Source organism: Pavona decussata, unplaced genomic scaffold, assembly GCF_977016875.1.
Source record: "Pavona decussata unplaced genomic scaffold, jaPavDecu1.1 SCAFFOLD_41, whole genome shotgun sequence".
Lineage (NCBI taxonomy): Eukaryota > Metazoa > Cnidaria > Anthozoa > Scleractinia > Agariciidae > Pavona > Pavona decussata.
The window spans coordinates 1185282-1206797 of record NW_028145463.1 but is presented as its reverse complement, the minus strand read 5'-3'; the positions used below and the strand labels follow the sequence as shown (position 1 = coordinate 1206797).

The following is a 21516-nucleotide window of genomic DNA, read 5'->3' as shown; positions in this document are numbered from 1 at the left end:
GACTGAGAGATAGTGAGCAATTGAGCACGAAGTCCAACACAACAGAACAAGCCAATTAAGAAGTTAAGCAATAATAAGGTTAATCGGTGGTTTGTCATTGGTTATAAAAGTGTTATGATTTGCATGCGATGTGCATGATGTGGGTTACACAATCTGAAGATCTTGAACTCTGAACCCTGCCTAGCCTCAATCGGCCAGGCCCCTTTTTGTTTCAGACGTCTAGACTCAACCCACTCAACCGGCTTGCCTTGCCGACACCTCGCTATTTCGGACACCAAAATAATACGGACAGCAACTAAATCCTCGAAAAAAAAAAATTTCAGATGTTTAACTCAAATAAATTCCCGCTCTAATAAGGACGCTAACATGCGGTCCCGAGGGTGTCCACAATAAAGGGAATTGTGTTTATATAAGCTGTATAAGTATGTGCCGTCCCAAGGGGCCGGTTTTTGAGCCGTTTTGGTCCGAAAATGCGGTATAGATTTTGAGCATCAGTACACCCTGTTTTTTTTTTTAAACAACCTTTTTTATAAGAACGTCGAGGCTGAGATTAACCATAATTTTAAGAACATATTAACAACATTCCTCAGGCTGAGAGTCGATTAAGAACGTTTTTATTTTGCTAATCTGTGTACAGCTATTTCAATTAACGTTGAACATTGGATCAAAGTATAAAGCTATAAGACAAGATTCCGTGGGCTTTTTTTATGAATAAGTTCATCAAAATCAGCTATGCCTCGTCTGTCCAGTGAAGATATAGGATGGCCAGCCATGCATTTGGATGAAAGAAATGTTAGGATATCAAATGGATGAGGTGGCAACCTCTTTGAAGATGTTTTTAAGCTTTAAGCTTTGATCCGACAACGTTAATCAAGTCAAGGTAACAAATGAAATTAACCAACATTTAAGGGCATGTTTTGTATAACATTAACAATGGTGACACACATCTGGGTATGGTCTTAAATCGGGTATGGTTTTCAAGGGAACCACGAGAGCGTATCAGAAACATATTTGTCTTTTCAACTCCAATGAATAGTAGAGAAAAAGAAGTATCCAAAATATATCATTCGAGCTGAATCATTCAGGGTGAATTTTACCAATTCTTGACTTCGGCACTGATGCGAAGCTTAATTACGCTACAAGCCAGGTCTGAAAACAGGTATGGCGTTTAGAGACCAGGTCTGAAAACGGGTGTGGAAAATGGTATGTTTTGGTCTGAAATAGGGTCAGGATTTGGAGAACCGGGCGGCACACCCCTACCCACAATTCCGAGGAGTACCCCCGGGATTTATTACCACTGATCGTTGCTCAGGTGATCTTACAGATGACTCATAGGCCGGAGTAAGATTTATTTGCAATCACTGCAACTGGGTAAAACTTCCTTGTTACTTAGTTTTGTTTTAATATAACGTAATTCTGTTTTATTTACCAGAGAAAGAATGCACTTTGATTAATTTCAAGTTCCCACAGCCCAATGTAAACTCTCCAAATCCAGATAACAGCCCGTTTACAACACGTTCGTGGCTTGCGGTTTTTATTGCGACATAGTTACTACACCGTTGCTACAACATGTCTGCACGATAGTTAACATAAATTGGAGAAGTAGACTCACTCTTAATAATTAGGCTATGTTCCAGGGTTGAGTCGATTTGGGAAAATGATTGAAACCATTTTTCGTGCAAAGTTAGTTCATTTTTGTCAATTATTCAGTTTCCGTGACAATTAAATTAGGGGTTGATGATGAACTTTATTTATCTCCAAATGAATAATCGCAGCAGGTCAAAAAAAAATTATACATTGAATGTTATCGAATACTAAATGGCCAATCAGAAGGCGAGGTAAGAACGCGGGAAAATCTCTTTTCCCCAATCCCCAGAAGTGTCGTCAACGCAACTCCAAAATAGAAATTTACATTGCAAAACAAACATGGCGGTCTTCGATGTTGGTCCTGTTCTTGAAGGTGTATCAAGTCTTCAAGTAAAGCTGGAAGACGCGATCACAAAAACTAGACTGCTTCTTGAAGCGATCGAGGGTTCGCAGTCAAAACACGGGGATCTCAACGGAGATTACCCCGTTCTTCGAAGTTTGAAGGGAAGACTTGCCGCATCACAGGGGTTGAATGAATCGCTGTCGACAGAGCTCGTGAAATTCAAATTAGAACTGGAATCCTTTGTGGATGAGATATTTGAAAGTCACGACAGCGTAAGGCAGATAAAGAGGAACTCTTTGCAACATGCAAAGGAACTGGGATTAAATCGAGATAAATTATTGTATCAAAAAGGGGAATTAGCAGCGGAGAGGAGAAAGTTAGAACTGGAACGTGAAGAATTGGATGCTCTTCGCTTAGCGATGGGGAAATTGGCAGATGAAGGAAATAAAATGCCCGATCAGGGACATACAAATTTGAATAGAGTTGAAAGAGCTGAAAAATTAGTTGAACACCCGGAAGATGGTGCTGCAGAAGAAAGCAAAGAAACTGGTTGTACAAAAGCAGCCCTTATTGGTGAGTACAAAAAGTATAGTAAAACTTAATTAATTTTAATTTAATTACTGATCAGTAGTAAGGGGGTGTTTTCTAATACCGGCGCGACTTTCAATCCGGTATGAGTTCACTCTGGTTCCCTCTTGTGGCGACTGTATTCATTTACATGACACCAGCACAAAATCTCATACTGGAGCAAGTCATACAGGTACCAGTGCGAGTTCACCCTGGTCACTGTACCAGGGAGATTTTCATTCTGTCATCATGTAAAGGCGATATGACTGTTCATCCCAGCATGAATCACTCTCCTGAGAGTCTGGAATGGGCAGCGCATGCCTTAAGTTTTTGACATCCAACCTAAGATGGGACCTGGGATTGCGCATGTGCTAACATCACAAGACCATCCGCCATCTGGAACTGATGGCATGTGACAGTTTTTACGTCACCATTTTCACCTGTCTAGACTAGAAACAGAACATGTTCAAAACTATGTGTCTTCAAACGTCTCCACTTTTGAAATCATTTTCAAAAGTCTCTGTTTTTATCGGCGTTTTCGGGCATTTTAGTGTGGATGGTAGACAAAAATGTATCAAAAAGCATGCATTTTCAAATGCAAATATATTAGTGTGGATGGGGCCTAAGCTTCATTCATGTACTCTTTGTGGTGGGGTAACAGGGGCTGCTGGAAGGTTTGAAATTTCCAATTCCATCTGTACATTTTCCCAGAGGTGACTACAGGTCTCTTGTTTACTTTATGTTTTTCACTATTACAAATGGCCGATCTAATCCAAGAGATGGTGAGATGAGTGTTGAGTTGGGAGTGGGAACTTTGTCAGAACAGCCTTTAAATTCGTCATTTTAAACGGATGGTGCTGCAAATTCTTTAAAAATAATCACTTCAAGAATGGAACGCGCCATTTCGAAGAAATTCAAAGGACGAGGATAAAACTTATCCTTCCGTTTACAAATTGACTTGCCTGGCCGGACAGTTCTGACAAAACAATGGAAAGCACCCTTTTCAAACCGATCATCCACACTACCTGCATTCTAATTGGACAGTTAAGCCTGGTTTTCCTATTGTTTATAACCAGTCGCAGACAATGACAGATGGTTGCAAAATTGACCACCAAATATTTTCTGATCATAAGCAACAAACTTCTGTGTCTACTTGCAATCAGTGCAATTCTGTGACCTTGATTGCAGCTCACAGACAGTCACAGAAGATAAAACCGTTTTCTATCCCTTGCTGTTGTCTGTTTAAGTTTGCCGTACTCAACCACATCAGTTGTGATCATGAGTGACTCAGCAGTCATATAATAATTATTTATAGAGAAAGGTTTTGTAGACAAGCAGTTGAAACCATTCATATTGAACTGGTTGCTAAAGGGAGGCTCACATCCAATAGTTTAATTCAAAGAGTGTGTTGATAAATGATGAAATGGCAGCAGAAGTGGCGCTGATTAATTTTAATGGGTGATGATGATGATGATGATGATGATGATGATGATGATGCTAAGCACAATACTCACAATGGTGGCTTTGTGAAAAGTCAAGCCTCCAAATGGTTCAATCTATTAATATGATCAAGATTCCAAATTTTAAGATGTAGAGACTGCTCAAAAGATGATTAGACCTACAGTAGTAGTTCTAATGAAATTTTGCTTGTTCCTGAAACCAAATTTCCTTTTCCAGTCTCATCACTTAAGATGTCTCGTAACTGACTGTCTCTCAGTAAGGTGGCCATACAAGCCATATATAGATCTATTCTGTAATCAGGTTTTGGTGGTTACCTACAAGAGGTTTAACTGTATTAGAAGTAATTTTTTTTATTTGAGTCACTTAAATTTGTTGTTTTTAGAATTTTGTGATACTGGATGCCAAACAGAACCAGAAATAAATGCAACTGTAGAAACGGAATTTGAAAAGTGTCATCAAGACTCTAACACAGTGAATGCTGAAAGTCAAACAGAACCTATGAGAGACATAATGGAAGAACAATGCATTGATAAACAGCAAGATACTGATGATAATGTTGATAAGGTGAGAAATATATCATTGATCAAAGAAAATTGCTGATAACAAGTACTGAACAGTGGAACCCCGCTATAACGAAGTGCCACGGTACCGAAAAAAATGTTCATTATAACAGGATCTCCGTTATAGCGAAGACCGCATTACAATGAATTATCTGGTTAACAGCAATAATATTGATTTCGTTATAGCAGGGTAATTTAAAATTACCAAAAAATCAATACTACAGTACACGTAGAAATCATTACTTTTATTCATTTGATACTGTAAACTGAAGCCGCCTAAAGTGTCAAAGCTTGTGTCCTTAATTTAAAGATACTGGAAGACGTGTCAGCGCGCTGAAGCATTACACGTATTTGACAAAACTGGAATAAAGCAAGCTATGATTTCTACTCTACTTAAATCTGTCGTTTTTACTGACTGCGAGCGACCGGACAAAATATTCGTTATAGCAGGGTAAATTGTGCTTTGGGACCGTCAAAATCTATTTGTTATAGCGGGGTTCGTTATAGTAGGGTTCATTTCCACATATTTTACTGTAATTCTGCCGGGCTTTCAAATGTTGTTCATTATAATGGGGTCTTCGTTATAGCGGGGTTTCACTGTAAGACAAACTCCTAAAATCAAAAAACGTCATTGTTTATAGCAGCTGCTATTGCCCAGTTCAGTGGTATAATCTCATGCCACATATTGTCTAGATAAGATTTTACAATAACCGTCAAATTTCCTGCATGCTGTTTGGCTCGTAGCTATTGTCTATAAGAGTACAGACGACAAAAATAATGTCATGTGTAACACACATGATTTCTAGACAGAAAATACAGCCATTATTCTGCTTGTGCTTTTTCCATGTTATTGTAAAAAAAAAAAAATCAAAAGCAGTTTTCTATGGTCTATACTCTTAAAGACCATGAAATGTTCAAAACTTGGCAGTGAAACCACTCGCTTCACTTGAGTTGTGAACATTTTATGACGTCATTTTATGGTCTATAAGAGTATGGACCAAAAAAAAAAAACTGCCACCGATTTTAATTAATTTGTAAAAAATGTAATAAATTATTAACTATAGTTGTATATGCTAAACTGCAGGAATTAAAATTAAATTGGAGTTAAGACTTGTATGCATCTACTTTGATACATGTACACTGATCTATGTCATCTCATGTCCAACTTGAAGTAAATTGTTTTTCAGCACGTGTTTTACAAAAAAGCCCATGTCCACCATCCCTCTCAACTGTCAAGTACTGTTGTTATATACCTAGACTTTCACTCAACAAAACGAGCACTGTGATTGGTTGATTCTTGGTCACGTGCCCCTGCCCTCTCAGTTGTTTGTTTGTTGAAGGGAAAGTCTAAATATATAACTTGGTCCATCAGGAAACTAGTTAGTTTTGTTTTCCCTTGCGGAGTCCTGATCAGGACTCTCGGGAAAACAAAACTAACTGTTTCCCTCGGGACCATACATTAAGTGCATATTGTAACAAGTGCTATTTGTCTGTTCAGTTATTTGCAGATAGTGATGTATATGATCGTACAGTGCCAGTCAAGCATCATCGACTGTTATCCTGCCGACCCCAAGCCCCATACAGGACAGCATTTGCTGGCAGTCGGCAGAGAGTGGCCACTGCACCTGTTTCGAGAGCTAAGGCTTTGCTTTTTGCGAGACAGGGACAGGCACTTAGAATTCATAAGGTAATTGTCTTTATGGAAAGGCCATGCAATAAAACTAGGAATGAATCAGTTTTTATTTTACTTACTTATTTGTTTATTTTATTTTTGAGCCGAAAGGCGAGACAAAAGAGGAAGTACCCTGGGGAGGGGGGGGGGAGGGGGGGTAAGGTACTCAAGAAAGCTTTATATGGGGAGGGCTCCACCCCGAGGTCCAAACTCTTTCCCCTTTACATACCATCTTTGACAGGAAAAGTAACCCTACCATAGGAAATGGTACCCCTATCGCATACCTACAGTAGAATTAACACTCTATCCTATCTCATTGAGTCTGTTCCAGATATTTTGAAAGGCCCTTTTAAATACCTAAATGACAGTTTTCCCCCCCTTTTACTTCAGCTAGTGAAATCACTACCCTTTTGTATACCTCCATCCTAAAAGAGGTACGCCTTTTGTGGTGTCAATCAATGCTTTGTTTTTTTGTCAGTCGAGAGTAGCTGGGGTCCATCTCTATGGGCCAGAGGAAATCCCCAGCCCCTGGTCCATACTCTCAGTCCTGCCATTTGCATTACACAACTTTCTGGTGAATAAAATAGCTTATCATGTGACATCCTTTTCTCTTCACATCCAGAGTTTCTCTTTCTTGGGTCCTTTCTCGAGAGTGGAAGAGAGAGGACCTTAGGAATGAGGCTGTGTTTTTGTCCCACACACTCTGGAAGAATATAATGTGGCCTCATATCAGGGGCACCCAATGGGAGTTTTCTCTCAGATCCCTTGAAACGCTATTTTAGGCTATCTGGAGTGCCTTTAAAGCTCTGTAGATTCATTTAAAGCTGCGCTATAATATTTTTATCTGTTCGGTCATTCTAGGGGAACTCTCAGTCCTGCCATTTGCATTACACAACTTTCTGGTGAATAAAATAGCTTATCATGTGACATCCTTTTCTCTTCACATCCAGAGTTTCTCTTTCTTGGGTCCTTTCTCGAGAGTGGAAGAGAGAGGACCTTAGGAATGAGGCTGTGTTTTTGTCCCACACACTCTGGAAGAATATAATGTGGCCTCATATCAGGGGCACCCAATGGGAGTTTTCTCTCAGATCCCTTGAAACGCTATTTTAGGCTATCTGGAGTGCCTTTAAAGCTCTGTAGATTCATTTAAAGCTGCGCTATAATATTTTTATCTGTTCGGTCATTCTAGGGGAACTTGAGTCTTTTCGAAATCACTAGGGCATTTTTGTCCATTTCCCAAAAAACTTAGGTCTTATTTCCTTTCCGAAAATCTTAGCTGACCTTTTTCCGGTACCCGAAACGACATTTTTATCAATCCGAAAACACCAGGCCTTAAATTTCCCATATCACGAACGTTCGAGGCGAAAATTATTTTTAGAAAATTGTAGGGGATTAAGGGCCTTCCGAACAGATAATTTACCGAAACGATCCGTTGGGTGTCCCTGTCATATTTGCACTCAGACATATTACAGTCAACTCTCGCCTTGCGGACACCTCGCTATTACGGACACCCCAATAAAACGGACAGCGACTAGATCCCGGCAAAAATAAATTACAGACGTTTGACTGAAATAAATTCCCACTATTATGAACTCTCGCTATTAAGGACAATATTCGCAGTCTCAAGGTGTCCGCAATAAAGGGAGTTGACTGTATTTTGGTACATATATTTTCTCTTCGTCACACAAAATGCGTTTCGTTTCCTATTTTATCTACTCCTCATCAACTCCCAAATGCTGTTTGCCGCTTTCACCCTTGCCCTGACCTGTAGTGGATTAATGTAATACCTTCAATCTGCTATATGTTTAGGGACTGCTTGATCAGATCTGCCAGATGAAGGAGGAGATTCAGTTACTTAAGCTTGAAAACACAGCATCGACAAAGAGAGCCAATGAAGCTAACTCAGAACTGTTTTATGTGAAAGTGAGTTGGCTATTGATGATTTTTTCTACAGCATAATGAACAATGACAGGCACGCTTAGGACTGAGTCTTAAAGGGGTATCACTGGGATTTTGACCTTTTGTGGTGAAAGTGGTGCGACAACACCTTCACTTGGTTACAAAATAATTCTAGAACATCAAGAAAAAGAAATCAACTGAATTCTTAAAAGGAACAACTCAAGACCTGTTCTAGTGCAGTTTGGAAGCAAAGACGCGAGAACTTGAAAACAGTTAGCCTAACGTTTATTCAAGTTGCGGTGTATTCTAACCCAGTCCATCTGTGGGCCAAAGTAGACCGTTTATTGGAGAAATTTAGATTGTAAAGGCCAAATCGTCACTTACTCCCGTTTTACACCGGGATCTTCATTTTGTTCTGCACAGCTCCCAGCTTGGATCCGTCATATTGGATTTCTAATGAACACTTTATTATGTTCCAGAATCAGTTAACAGTGAACATTGCTGATAGAGATGAACTACAAAAGAAACTACACAAGTACAAAGAACAGGTATTAATAGATTTGGGATGAGTGTTAATGGGCAAGCACAGAAGATGGTGGTTAGCATGTGGAGTTGTTTCCTCAGGCAAGAAAATTTGCTCCTCGCTCTCTCAGCGTTTTCGGCGGATCATTTTTATGTCAACGATAGGTGGAAATGCAAGAAAAAGTACACATTTGTGCATTTTCAAACGAAAATGCGTTAGTTTGAACTGGGGACAAAACAGAGAACCAGCATTCTCAAACTCCTTAATCAAGAGGAAACAAAGAAAAACTCTACTGTGACCGTGGTTTGGATATGTGTTCCTACTTACCATAAAAGTTTGTCAACGTTAGCTTTGAATTTCTCCAAGAATTATTGATCATTTGAGAAGCCATATCAAACACTCAAAAGTCGAAAGTGTGTTTCATCGGATATCCAAACACCTCGAATTCGTATATAAAAAAAACACTCGGCTGCGCCTCGTTTTTTCACCCTACTTCTCAGTGTTTGGATATCTGATGAAATACATGTACACCTTCTCGTGTTTGATATATTACTTCAAATAATCTTTTTTGAACTATTGGCTAAACTGAACGAAACCAGACTAAAGTCCTTGACTAAACCAAACGCAACAATATTTTCCTCATCTTTTCAAGGTATATAAGCTTAATGTTGGTTTGTATACCCAAATCTAGTGCCAAAAGCAACGGGAAAGAGACCCTGGTGTATAATCGCTTGGCAAGCGTTAGATAACTAAATTTGTTTGTTGACTGTCTGGGAGATATCGACAAAAGCAGTTGAGTGAATTCCACTCAGGTTTATCTTGAGGGAGCAAATCTCACAAAATCTGCTCGCAACAATAAACGTTAAAGAAAGGGTTTGAGTTATTCAACAAAAATGGCTCCGTGAGAAATCAAAGGGCATTGTGAAGTTTTGAGGGCGATTCACACACTTTGTATCTTTTGTTACAAAGTATATCTTTTGTTAAAAATGATGAAATAAGACCTCCAATCAGCTGCCAAATAATTCTAGAATGACGAGAGGAAAGAAATCAACTCAATTCTTGAAAGGAACAACCTCGTGCTCTGTTGTAGCGCATTTTGGAAACAAAAATGCAAGAACTTGAAAAACATTTGCCTAAAATTTTTCAAGTTTGAATCCATACCGGCCTACTCTGTCTCTGGCCAGAGGCATTAATTGACGGTTTTATTGCACTTGGGTGATAATTTATAACAAACTTGACAATTATTTTGTTGTTTCTGCTGACAGACAAACATTTTGGGGTTTTGAAATGACAGCAAATTTGCGTGATACTTCCCCTTTAAGTACCTACCTACCTACCTACCTACCTACCTAGCAACCAGACATACCTATTCTCCGACATCATATAATCAGGTCCAAATTGTTGTATGTGTTAGGAATATTTCTTCGTTTTTCTTCCACTAGATTCAAAAGTTGGAAGATACCTTGAGGAAACAGGCTTATGGACTGGTGCACCATAAAAAGCAACAACGACAGCTGGAAGAGGAACTAAGATGGAGCCAGGTTAAAAAAAAAGGCGTTTTCTTTTTCCAACGTGCACCGACCCTTTTTGATTACTAAAAAAAGAGAGAGAGAGAAAAGAGAGAGAAAGAGGGAGATTGACTCAGTAAACTGGTTTCTACTCTGTAGCTTTCATTTGAATGATCACACGTTAGGATCAATTTATCCGCGGACTCAAACGTTAGAAAGACTTTTTACAGCATAGTAAACAGCACCACAGGAAAGTACTGCTCAGTAGCTTTCATTTGAAAGATGACATTTTAGAATCACTTTATCCAATGTTAGAACCACTTTGAACAGTATAATAAACAGCACCACAGGAAAGTACTACTCAGTAGCTTTCATTTGAATGGTCACACTTTAGGATTTCACCCACTAGCTTTAAAGAAGGTAGAATCACATTATTTTTAACGCGCCTGATCACAAAGTAACGAGTTAGAGGTCATATCCAAATTCTCGAAAAGCCCCTTATACCAAATATGTGTAAGGCATCAATAAGAATTTTAATGCTAATCTTATCATATTTGCACGCTAGATTCTTGCGGTGCCGCTTTATGGACCATCCAGTCGAAACAGAAGCATTCAACAAGAACGAAAGTCCACTAAAGGACGCTAAGAATGAAGTGCTCTGCGACCTTGATATTGAATTTGTACAAATATATATTATAGTTCATACAATATTATCAAAGTGATATATGCTTATATTAAAATCAAAGTACTTATTTATAGAAGTCAAAACGCGCAGTTAAATGTGATATTGAGCCAGACTGAAGAAAGTGTAACTATTTGTTAAATATTCAGGCGTAAATTCATCTTTTCAGGTTTTCAGTAATTTTATAAGTTAAGCTTTATTGTAACGCTGGAAAATAAACAATTTTTAAAAAAATTGTTTTAAACCTTCGTTCGCAACTGTGGACTTGTTCAAATACTGAGCTAAACGGTTAACCGTACAAGCCACAAAATACTATCTTGACCGGTCGTTCTATACAACTTACGGTTTTCACTACAAGTTATCTGTAATAAATCTCCTTTAAGCCCTAACAGTGATCAGCATCAAATTTCTCCTTGTAATATCAATGCTTATTCAGTCTCTGAGGTCACGAGAATTAAGGATATGATCACTCAAGGTGAATTTTCTTGATATTTTAATAACTTCTCGTCAGTACATTTATAAGAAAAGTATACGAGGTCAACATAGGAGAATCTTTTCTTTGATATCAGGGGTTAAAGGGTTGATTAACAAAAGTAAAGTTGGAGAAAAGCATAGCTGAAAAGCCAAGACGTAATGGAATTTATAATGCATAGAGACCAGTTTTAGGCACAATTAAAGGGCCGTAAACTCATATACAAAGTAATGGTACAAAGCCAAGTACATTCAGGGTCATACACCTGTGCAAGATTCAAGATAATACGTCGATAAAACGACGTTTTATCAGTTGTTTAATGTGTATATAATATACAGCGATTTTACCACTATTTAAATGTTTTTACAAGTATAATTTTACCCTAGTGGGTTGCCGTAAGCCAGTGGAAATATTTATAATTCAATTGATATATCCTCACGCGGAAACATTCAGTTGGTGTTTACAAGCATGCTGCGTGGGCTCTGTAGTCGCCCAGTTTAGGTTGCACATCATGAAATACTCAACACGCCATTATTGGGCAGTCAAGCTCCCTCGCAGCCGTTCTTTGTCTCGTCTCGCAACGAGAGCGTTGCGTGACGAGACAGAACGGCTGCGAAGGAGACTAACTTTTATTCTAAGAAAACGGAAAATTATTTTCAGTTTTTTTACGAGATTTTTTTTAACAAGAGATAGAACATTTTATGGTGTAATGGTAGTCGTCAAAGATCTATAAAAAGACCTCAAAACAGCTGTAGAGCCATCTTCCTTCGGCATGTGTTTCCAAAACTTTCATTACCCAGCCAAACGCTCTTGATTTGCAGAAACTGTATGGAAATACGAAGAGGAGAGTTTTCTATTTCTCAAGTGTAACTTTCGTATAAGAGTTGACGATTTTATATATTTTTATTTATTAAATAATATTAAATATGTATTTAGTCTATTTACTACTGCAAATATATAGCAGGAGGCGAATATTAAAGGAAATATAGACGAGAAATCGTGTGTCATTATGATGTTAAGTCCTCGGACAGGGCGCATCTGTTGTTACTTTCACGATACATGTATCCTCCCCGATACGGCTCTCAAATACAAGTTAAATTAGTGCAAAACTGTTTTTTTACTCCCCCACCCCCCCACCCCGCCCGCTTACCCTCCCAACTCAAAACGGCAGGGGGGACACCTAAGTTCTAACCAATCAGAATGCTTTTAATATTTGCATTTATAGATCAGAGGCTTTGAAGCTTTGTCAACCAATTAGAACAATTGTTAATATTTGCATGTTCCATTCAATGAATTATTGCATCGGGATCATGACAAATCATTATTTTAGTAGTAGCTATTCATGATCATTCAAGCAGCGAGGACTACATCCAGACAAAAATTCCCTTGACTCACTTGGAAGCTTCACAAGGCGATCGCGTATTAATTAGTTAAATTTTAGGCAAGAAAAATATATTCTTTACATATGGCTGGAGTTCTGGTGACAGGTGCGTCTGGTTTCCTCGCAAGCCATGTCGTGTGGAAATTGCTCGAAACCGGGAAATATAAGGTTAGAGGAACGGTTAGAAGCCTGAAAAACGAAAAGAAAGTCGCACACTTGAGAAATCTTAAGCCAGAAAACGCAAAATATGATCTCGAATTAGTGGAAGCTGACCTGACGGACAAAGGATCATGGATTGAGTGAGTTTGATCATTTAGTTACCTGCAGCTATGGTTTGATTGCACGAAAACAGCACAAAGCTTTAGTTTATATTATGTCATGGTTAGACTTGATTACACAATCGTAGAGTAAAATTTTTTGCGTGATAAATGCGACTGATTGCTTTTCTACGTTGAAGGAACTTTAAAAATATTGGTATATAATTATATTAAATTCATTCATATCTAACGAATTAAAATAAGAAAGATTTGGATGATATATTATGGGGATACTGCACAGTGATGACAGATGTCAGTTCTAAAACCCTACCAAATAGCCAAGCTGTAAGAATTTTCTGACTCTGAAGGTCCTTAAATTAAATACAAATTTTAATTTTTCTACATGATAAAACTCTACTATATAGTAGTAGGCATCCCTCAGTCTTGGGAGACAATGGTGTGCGCCCTGTTGGGTCTGCAGTCTTGCTGTTGAGATTAGTGCCAGATGTGGCTCAGCAGTCCAAATTATCCTACTCACTCGCATGGCACTATCTGCCACAATTGTTGCACGCCAAAGCTGGATGGCGTATAATATAATGTAATGTAATGTAATGTAATGTAATGTAATGTAATATAATATAATATAATATAATTTATTAAAAACCGAATCATTGTATAATGCAATTCGAGGGATTTGATTGGCTTAGCGGCCATGGTATATGAGCCATTATACCATGGCCGAGAAATGGCGACCATTAAATTGTCTGCTGGTTATTCTTGCACAGTGAAATCAGTAAGATCTAGCAATTTTTCTTGATTGCTTTTAACAAAACAAGTATTCCACTTGCTCTTGTTGGATATGAGATGATTATAGCCAACTCGGCGCTACGCGCCTCGTTGCCTATCTATCATCTCATATCCAACGCGCGCTCGTGGAATAATTGTTAAATAATATAATATAATATAATATAATATAATATAATATAATATAATATAACTAAGAGTGATACATAATGTGTTAAATAAAACATAAGTGACTAAAGTGTGTTCATTTGCTAAATGGGAAGCCACCCATTCCTTTAGATCTGTTACTCAGGTGTAGTATGGTTTGTTTAATCAAACTGATTGTTTTTTTTTTTTATTTATTTTTTTCATGTATTAAAAGGGCTGTGAAAGACTGCACCTATGTGATTCACGTGGCCTCACCCTTCCCAGCGGAAAATCCAAGAGATGAGATGGAAGTGATTGGACCAGCAGTGGAAGGAACTAAAAATGTGCTTGAAGCATGCGCAAAGACAAAGGGTGGAGTAAAGAGAGTTGTGCTGACAAGCTCTGTTGCTTCAATTTATGGTATTTAAAATGTTTTTCATAATTGATTTTAATGTTCCGTTTTTGTCATGTTCACATGATCAGTGTAGGATTGGTTCAGTCAAGTCTCAATTAGTACATATTAACTGTTTGGAGAACCAACCCGGTGTGCTCCTCTCTGGATGGAACCATTGAAGCTAACGCACCTTGGCAACAATTTTATTGTACCTCAGCTGTAGCTGTCGCTCTCTTATAATTGAAGATCCAAATCTACTTTTAACATTTGTGTTAATTAGGGCCTGTTAAATGTTTGGGTCGTTATGTTCTTTAAATTTCCACAAGGAAAAACTTTTAAGGCTTTTAATAGTTTTCTGAGGAATTTGGAACTTCTAGCACGTTTATTGTGACAGTCATTGTTAATATTAGTCATTGAAAATTCTTGATTTCATAGAATCCAGAACCATCCCAGAATCTCTAATTTTAAAAATTTGGATCTTGGAATATTATTATCATCTCTTTCAGCAAACATAGATCTCAACCCTTTGTTAGAGTTTCATGCAAAAGCCTTGCAATCAGTTTTTCTTGCCTTCTAATTGTTTAGAATGATTTATTATTCAGTAAGTGACACTGTAGGCATGCATACTCGAAAAAAAAAAACTGAATGCTCCTATCAGGAGTCGAACCTTTTTTTTTTTCCGAGTATGCCTGTGTCATTAATTTTAATGAATAATAAATCATTCTCATTTATTCACCAGCCTTAATGTATTCCATCACATTTATTCCAAAATGCACACTTCCCATTATTGTTTGTATTTTTGTCTGCAGGTGGAAGACTAGGTGAAGAAAGAGTTTTAACAGAGGAAGACTGGGCCTTGGAGGACGATTGCACTCCTTATGAAAAGAGCAAGACCCTTGCCGAGAAAGCGGCCTGGGAACTAGTGAAGAACCTTCCAGGTGCCATGTTGTCTATACTGTATTGTGCAGGGCTGTCATCATCATTATTATTAGCATGGACGGCAACTTCTGTGGGGAAGATGAACTGTTGCCATGAGGGTGAACCCAGGGGTATTGAGGGGGCTGCCACCCCTGGTGTGAGAAGTTGAAACTACAGGAATTGTTGTTAGTTAATAATCTACTTAGCACACCCTCTACCCTACCTGCTGGTGAAGAAACTCACACTAGGAGTTAATTTAATAAAACTTTTGCACTATTGTCTTGTAGTCACACTTGCTCGCCAATGTGTCACCAGGCTACAGTATAATCATATGATTTGTTTGTTTGTAGATGATGAGAGGTTTGAGCTTTGCACCATTAATCCTGGATACATCTTGGGACCTGTACTTCAGGGATCAACTTGCACAAGTATGGAGGTAAAAACCGGTTTATGAACCTGTTAGGGCATCTAAAATTGAGGCCTTTTCAATATTATCCTGGCCCCTATACACCTGTTACACCTGACCTGAATAGCGGAAACTACTGGTTAGGTAAGAGATATGGAATGTTACAAACACAACAGAGCTGGCACAGAACAGAAGTTGCATTTGGTTGCCGAGGATGCTTGAAGATGCTTGTTATAATGCAGCCAAATGCTATACTTAAAAAGCCTCATCTTCCCTGATGAGTAAGCCATATACCCTATTCCCAACCAGACTGTCATCCCTCCACTCTAAGGGGAGGGGGAAAAGGGGTTGTGGTGGTGTACCACCCAGACCTCCACATTCAAACCCTGACCCTCTTTCAGACCAAAATGTGTAACTTTTTTTTTACCCATTCTCAGAACCTGGCCCCTAAAATCGCCCAGCTGTTTTCAGACCTCAGACCAAACTGGTTTAAACTGTTAGTACCCATTTTCAAACCAAAACGGCTCTAGAACCATGCCCCTTTAGATGACACATGTATATAGCTTATATATGGGAGAACCCCTCCCCCGTCCCATTAACAATCAACGGAAAAGCAAACTAGTCTTATTATCGTTTTTCCCCGGCTTTTAAGCTGCTTTTTGGGCTCTATTTAATTCTTTTTGGAAAATGTGAACAACTTCATATGTTAATTGGCGTGATTGTTAGTTTCACAGACGTTTACTTGAACGGCAAATTCCCATGGTGCCAAGGCTTTGTTTTCCAATGTGTGACGTCAGAGATGTTGCGGGGGCACACATAACGGCTATGACGTCACCCAAGGCTCCAGGTTAGTCGAAATCGCACGGCTGTCATAGAGTTCTGAAAGTACAAAACGTGAGAGCAACTTGTCCCACGCAAATTGTTTTGGCGAATAAATCCAGAATTAGTGCACTCCGTTAAGCAACGACACAGTTTGATGTTTGCTTAATTAATACAGCCGATGAACTGGCGCTCTACCATACGGCTTTTTTTTTTCACCTAATTCCCAGCGATCCCCCCCCCCCCTCCTCGCCGCCCCCCCCCCCCCCTCCTCTCCCCAGGCGTTAATCCCGAACAAGCGTACTTTCACCCCGGAGGTCAGTTCTTCTGTCATAGCTTCGGGGTTCAATTTGGTTTGAGAAGGAGTCAACTGAGAATCTCTTCATCCACAAAAAGTCTTTTGATCCAACTTTGTTAACCACGGCCTCATCCACATGAGGGTATATGCGATTCGCGGATAGTCAGGTGATATTTTTGTGATATTTTAGTGCTCGCATGGTTTTTCATCTTCAATGTGATAACATTCCAGAAATCTCCATTTTCAGTTCCTCAGTTCTTGATTATTAAAATGTGGACGTAAAACCCACCGCATAAAAGAATATCCGTTTTCAACGAAGGGTTATTAGTGTACATGACCTTTCAGCACAAATTCAAGAAGTGGTTTGTTATCCAATATTTATTTATTTATTTTTTTTTCACCTGCAGGTAACAGGTTTGTGACAGTTACGGATTCCATGTGGATCCCAGAACTGGCCAAGATCTTGGATGAGGAATTCAGACCACTGGGTAATTACTAAATGTTTTTGATTCAGACTGAAAGAGTCAACATATACTCGACTGTAAATAGTTTGAACCCAGGAGTCATGTCATAAGTAAGTAAATTATGATCATCCGGGTGAGTGTAGTCCTGAGAAGGACTGTTTGAGGTGTCTTTGACTGACGTTTCGACAACCTGAGCGGATCGTCTTCAGAGTCAAGTGAATTGTGGTTTAAATGTCTCTTGTTGTTGACCTGATTGGACAACGAAGTCGAGATGTTCCTTAACCTACGTCACACCAGTATTGTGGCCGGGAAGAATCGACAGAAGACTAAGGCGAATAGCGAGCCAAAATGGCGGCAACTTTGAGCGTTTTCTAATTTCATTTTTAAATCGCTTTTTGGGCAAATCGCAATTTTTTTTTTGCGAAATGTCTGAGAGATGAGTAGATTCAGATAGGAGAGCAAGAAAAATTAGGTTATGGGAACTTCAGGCCGTGATATACTTGTCATATGAATATGCTCGAACATTTTAGGTGAATATTCCAAAGAAAAACTGTTGCCTAAGTGACTGACGTTTTGATCACCTTAGCGGAAGTCGTGTTCTCGACAGTGATCTGGTTGTTTCTCCTTTCCTCCTTACGTTAGAAGCAGTTGCAGCTAGTTTCGTAGAAAAACAGACTTCTGAGTTCAATCCATTTACTGACAGAGAGAAACAGCTCTGTTCTGTGATCTACAACTTTGTACGTGAAAATCGATTTCGTTATTCCAAAGAACTGTCAAAATTCTCCTCGGAAACAGTTATGAGTCTAGTCCTTTTTTCAAACATATTTCCTAACGCTTCTATCTTTCAGGTTATAACGTACCAACAAGAGTTGCACCTAAGTTTGGATTGAGAGTGTTAGCGTTGTTTGATGGCTCAGTAAAGATGATTCTTCCTGCTCTTGGCTATGCGATCAAGTTCGATAACACGAAGGTAACCTATGTACAACAATTCCTCTCAAAGTCTCTCGTTTTTTAAGCGGAACGTTGATCTTTTAGTCAGAAAAGCGCCCGGGATAAAAATTGAAGAAATATTCCAAATTTAAATTTTTGAAATAGGGTAAAACAAGCAAAACATAGTAGAAAAATGCTCGCCGTAGCTTTCATTTGAATGGTTGCACTATAGGCCCTAGAACCACTTTGTACAGCATAATAAACAGCAGTGCAGAAAAGTACTGCTCAGTAGCTTTCATTTGAATGGTCACACTTTAGGATTTCATCCACAGACTCAAAAGATAGAATCACCTTGTGTAGCATAATATACAGCACCACAGGAAAGTACTGCTCAGTAGCTTTCAATTGAATGGTCACGCACACGTTAGGTTTTTAACCACAGATTCAAAAGTTAGAACAACCTGGTACAGCATAATAAACAGCACCACAGGAAAGTGCTGCTCAGTAGCTTTCAATTGAATGGTCACACTTTAGGATTTCATTCACAGATTCAAAAGTTAGAACCACCTTGTACAGCATAATAAACAGCACCACAGGAAAGTGCTGCTCAGTAGCTTTCAATTGAATGGTCACACTTAAGAATTCCATCCACGGACTTAAAAGTTATTGAGAACAACTGTCAGTAAAAGCGGCACCACAGACAGACCAGACTTGTCTAAATATTTTTATTGAAATTGTCTCAGTGCCGGGCTCGATTTTCAGTCGTTTTGTGCGCCTGCGTTTCCCCCGCACACCAGTGCATGCATCAACGTAAAAAAAGGAAAAAAAACTCGTTAACTGAGTCTGCGCAGTAAGGCAAATGACCGTCTTGCCCTTTTACAGGCAGAATAAAAATTCTAACTAATTTTAAGATAATATAACCGTTCAGTCACTGAAGATGTAACGGAAAACTCTATCGTCTAGTATATGGCCAAGATTTACCATAACCTTTGTTTCCCATCTGGAAAATACCCTAAAAGTGGTCATTCTTTTAAATTGAACACTGCTGATCATTTTAAGCCTTTTGTCTCTGTCTGAGTTATTCCTTCCAAAATAAATTGTAACACCCTTTTATTTTTGTTGTATTCCGAAAGGTCAAGCAAGATTTGCAGTACACACCAACAGCACTAAAGACAAGCATAATAGACATGGCCTACAGCTTAATCGATGCCGGTTTTGTCAAGAAGACGCCAAAATACCAGTCCAGGCTATAAAGAGCATTTTATAGTTGATGATTACCTTAAATCGCGGCTACACAAGCAATTTTTTGCCTATAAAATTGTTCAAGGTGAAGCCGCAGTTTTAAGCTTTAGAATTAAAAGAGGTTCAATGACATTTTCCCTACGATAATACGTGTTTGTCGATTGAAATTGTTTATCGTTTTTCAAAATTTGGTTATATGAAATATTTATATAATTATCATTTTTTTTATTAACTCATTTAATTTTAAGCCATTTTATGTACAAATCTTGTAACTGAGGCAAGATCTGTGCCAAGATGTGTTTTTCCTCAGTTAATTTTTATTACGGATCGCTTGCCGCATTTGAGTGTAGTCATAGTTTGTGGGGAAGAATGTAAAACGACTCCCCCATAAAACGAGTGCGTGCGAAGCCAGGCTACAGTGGGAAGTAATGATTATAATAGAATACAAAATACAAATTGAAATATAAGTTGGCCTTACTGAAGGCGTCATAATGTTATTTTAAAAGCAGAAGTTGTAAAATTGATAAATATAAAATTAGAAACTGACTTTAGATCGTGGATATATTAAACAGAAAATAGAATTTAAAACTTATCGAAAGCTGTAATATAATTAATAAACAATGCATAAAACAGTCGAACTATATTATTTAGGTGTCTTTCATTCGCCAGGTTGCCTCCATTACAGAGGTTGTGTTAATATGTTTTTTTGGAAACTCCAGTCCTACTATATGTCTTCGTTTCAGAATCGCTTTTAATTTGAACACAAACTTCCTTACACAAGATATCCGTCCATTGTTTTCATTGGCAGCTAGATGTGTTTAATAAACTCGTTTTCATAAAGGTCCCATTTATTCAGCTTTTATATCCAAACCGCGGACATAGCGTTCGTCAATCTCCGGCGTGTCAGGAGAGTTAGCTCGTGTCCCCATGTGCGCTTCGCGTTCGCGAATCGGTCTCTCGAGGACTTGTATTAAAAAGTTGCTGGTATCCCCATGTGCGCTTCGCGTTCGTCTTTTGGAAAGACTGTGTGCCCAGCCCGGGGGGGGGGGGGGTACTCCCTATAATGGCCTATACGGGGAGGCTCCGCCCGAAAGGGGGTCTGGGAAGGTGTGGAGTAGGAAGGTAAATCATATATCCTGATTTTTCAAAGTACCTTAAGGTTTATGGCCAGAGGAGGGAGTGGGGAGGTAGGGGGCGTGGGTGGGATTTCTTCCCGTGTCCTTTAAATCAGAATAAGTACCGTATTTTCTCGATTAAACGCCGGGTCAAAACTGCCGATTTTTAAATAAACGCCGGGTGCGTTTAATCGGGACCCCGGCATTTGTTCGGCGTCCCGGTGTGTATTAGCATGTAATTAAAACTTAAATTATTTGCACACATTGGCTGACACAAACGAGGAGGACGTTGGCGACATTACCGTTTATAAACTCAAAACTTTGTACATATATCATTTACTTGCTCCTACATCATTCATATATTGTTTATGTGCTGTTTGTTAGCGCCAAATCTTGATTGCAACATGGTACACGTGCCGTATGTACGGTACCATGATACTGTAACTTCGGGTAATCCAGGGGAAAATTGTCTGACAAACTGCCCCTAGGTTTCCGAGGATCGGTAATAATAAATCAATGTGGAAAAATGGCTGAAAATCGCATTTCATTAATAAACGCAGGACCCCAATTAAGCGCCGGCCTCGAAAAAACGCCAGGTCAAAACTGCCGAATTTTAAATAAACGCCGGGGGCGTTTAATCGAGAAAATACGTACCCCCTCTCACTCCGTTGGCGGCTCAGATCAAAAGAATTGTATCGTAGAATGAATGCACAGTGTGAGTGAGACATTTTTTTTATTTTTTATTTTTTATTATTATTCATTGCTCAAAAACTATTTAATTTAACTGATCATGCTCAAATTTTATGAGAGTACTAATGTTTATGCTAATGCTGGTATTGAGCAGGTATGGAGGCTATTTTAACACGTAAACAAAGATCCTCTACGTCTCATTTGCATTTTTATGCTCTCAACACTGTCTCAACGCTTCATTGAAAGCCCGGTTGACCTGGTCTAAATCAAAAGCGTAACAGTCACAATACGTTGAGAGTATAAAAATATGAAACAAATGAGATTTTTTTTTTTTTTAACTGACAATTACATACTTTTAATTAAGATTACAGTTGAAATTAGAATTAAACTAAATTAAA

General features: G+C 38.7%; 2 protein-coding genes across 4 annotated transcripts; both read left to right on the top strand.

Annotated features, from left to right (window-relative positions):
• The first annotated feature begins 1029 nt into the window (after positions 1-1029).
• Positions 1030-11811, top strand: LOC146482935 (uncharacterized). Of its 2 annotated transcripts, XM_085106478.1 has the most exons (8): positions 1030-1147; positions 1180-2503; positions 4341-4522; positions 6017-6205; positions 8000-8113; positions 8569-8637; positions 10055-10153; positions 10686-11811. In XM_085106478.1, exons 2-8 carry the CDS (start codon positions 1927-1929, stop codon positions 10764-10766), a joined length of 1311 nt encoding a protein of 436 aa, XP_084962604.1. In that variant the 5' UTR covers positions 1030-1147; positions 1180-1926; the 3' UTR covers positions 10767-11811. The 2 variants fall into 2 exon arrangements, with proteins under 2 accessions (XP_084962604.1, XP_084962605.1); XM_085106479.1 differs by lacking the exon at positions 8000-8113.
• A 780-nt stretch (positions 11812-12591) lies between these two features.
• LOC146482934 (uncharacterized) lies at positions 12592-19959 on the top strand. Of its 2 annotated transcripts, none has more exons than XM_085106575.1 (8): positions 12592-12954; positions 14078-14262; positions 15046-15174; positions 15505-15590; positions 16287-16407; positions 17085-17165; positions 17990-18111; positions 19205-19959. In XM_085106575.1, exons 1-8 carry the CDS (start codon positions 12740-12742, stop codon positions 19322-19324), a joined length of 1059 nt encoding a protein of 352 aa, XP_084962701.1. In that variant the 5' UTR covers positions 12592-12739; the 3' UTR covers positions 19325-19959. The 2 variants fall into 2 exon arrangements, with proteins under 2 accessions (XP_084962701.1, XP_084962702.1); XM_085106576.1 differs by having other exon boundaries at positions 12613-12823.
• The last annotated feature ends 1557 nt before the right edge of the window (positions 19960-21516 follow it).

Bases quoted from the DNA above. Each gene is read 5' to 3' on its own strand.
- LOC146482935 (XM_085106478.1), top strand. From the start codon at position 1,927: ATGGCGGTCTTCGATGTTGGTCCTGTTCTTGAAGGTGTATCAAGTCTT. The intron at 6,206-7,999 runs GTAATTGTCTTT...CTATATGTTTAG, and splicing joins AGGCACTTAGAATTCATAAG to GGACTGCTTGATCAGATCTG. The intron at 8,114-8,568 runs GTGAGTTGGCTA...ATTATGTTCCAG, and splicing joins CAGAACTGTTTTATGTGAAA to AATCAGTTAACAGTGAACAT.
- LOC146482934 (XM_085106575.1), top strand. From the start codon at position 12,740: ATGGCTGGAGTTCTGGTGACAGGTGCGTCTGGTTTCCTCGCAAGCCAT. The intron at 14,263-15,045 runs GTATTTAAAATG...TTTTGTCTGCAG, and splicing joins CTCTGTTGCTTCAATTTATG to GTGGAAGACTAGGTGAAGAA. The intron at 15,175-15,504 runs GTGCCATGTTGT...GTTTGTTTGTAG, and splicing joins ACTAGTGAAGAACCTTCCAG to ATGATGAGAGGTTTGAGCTT.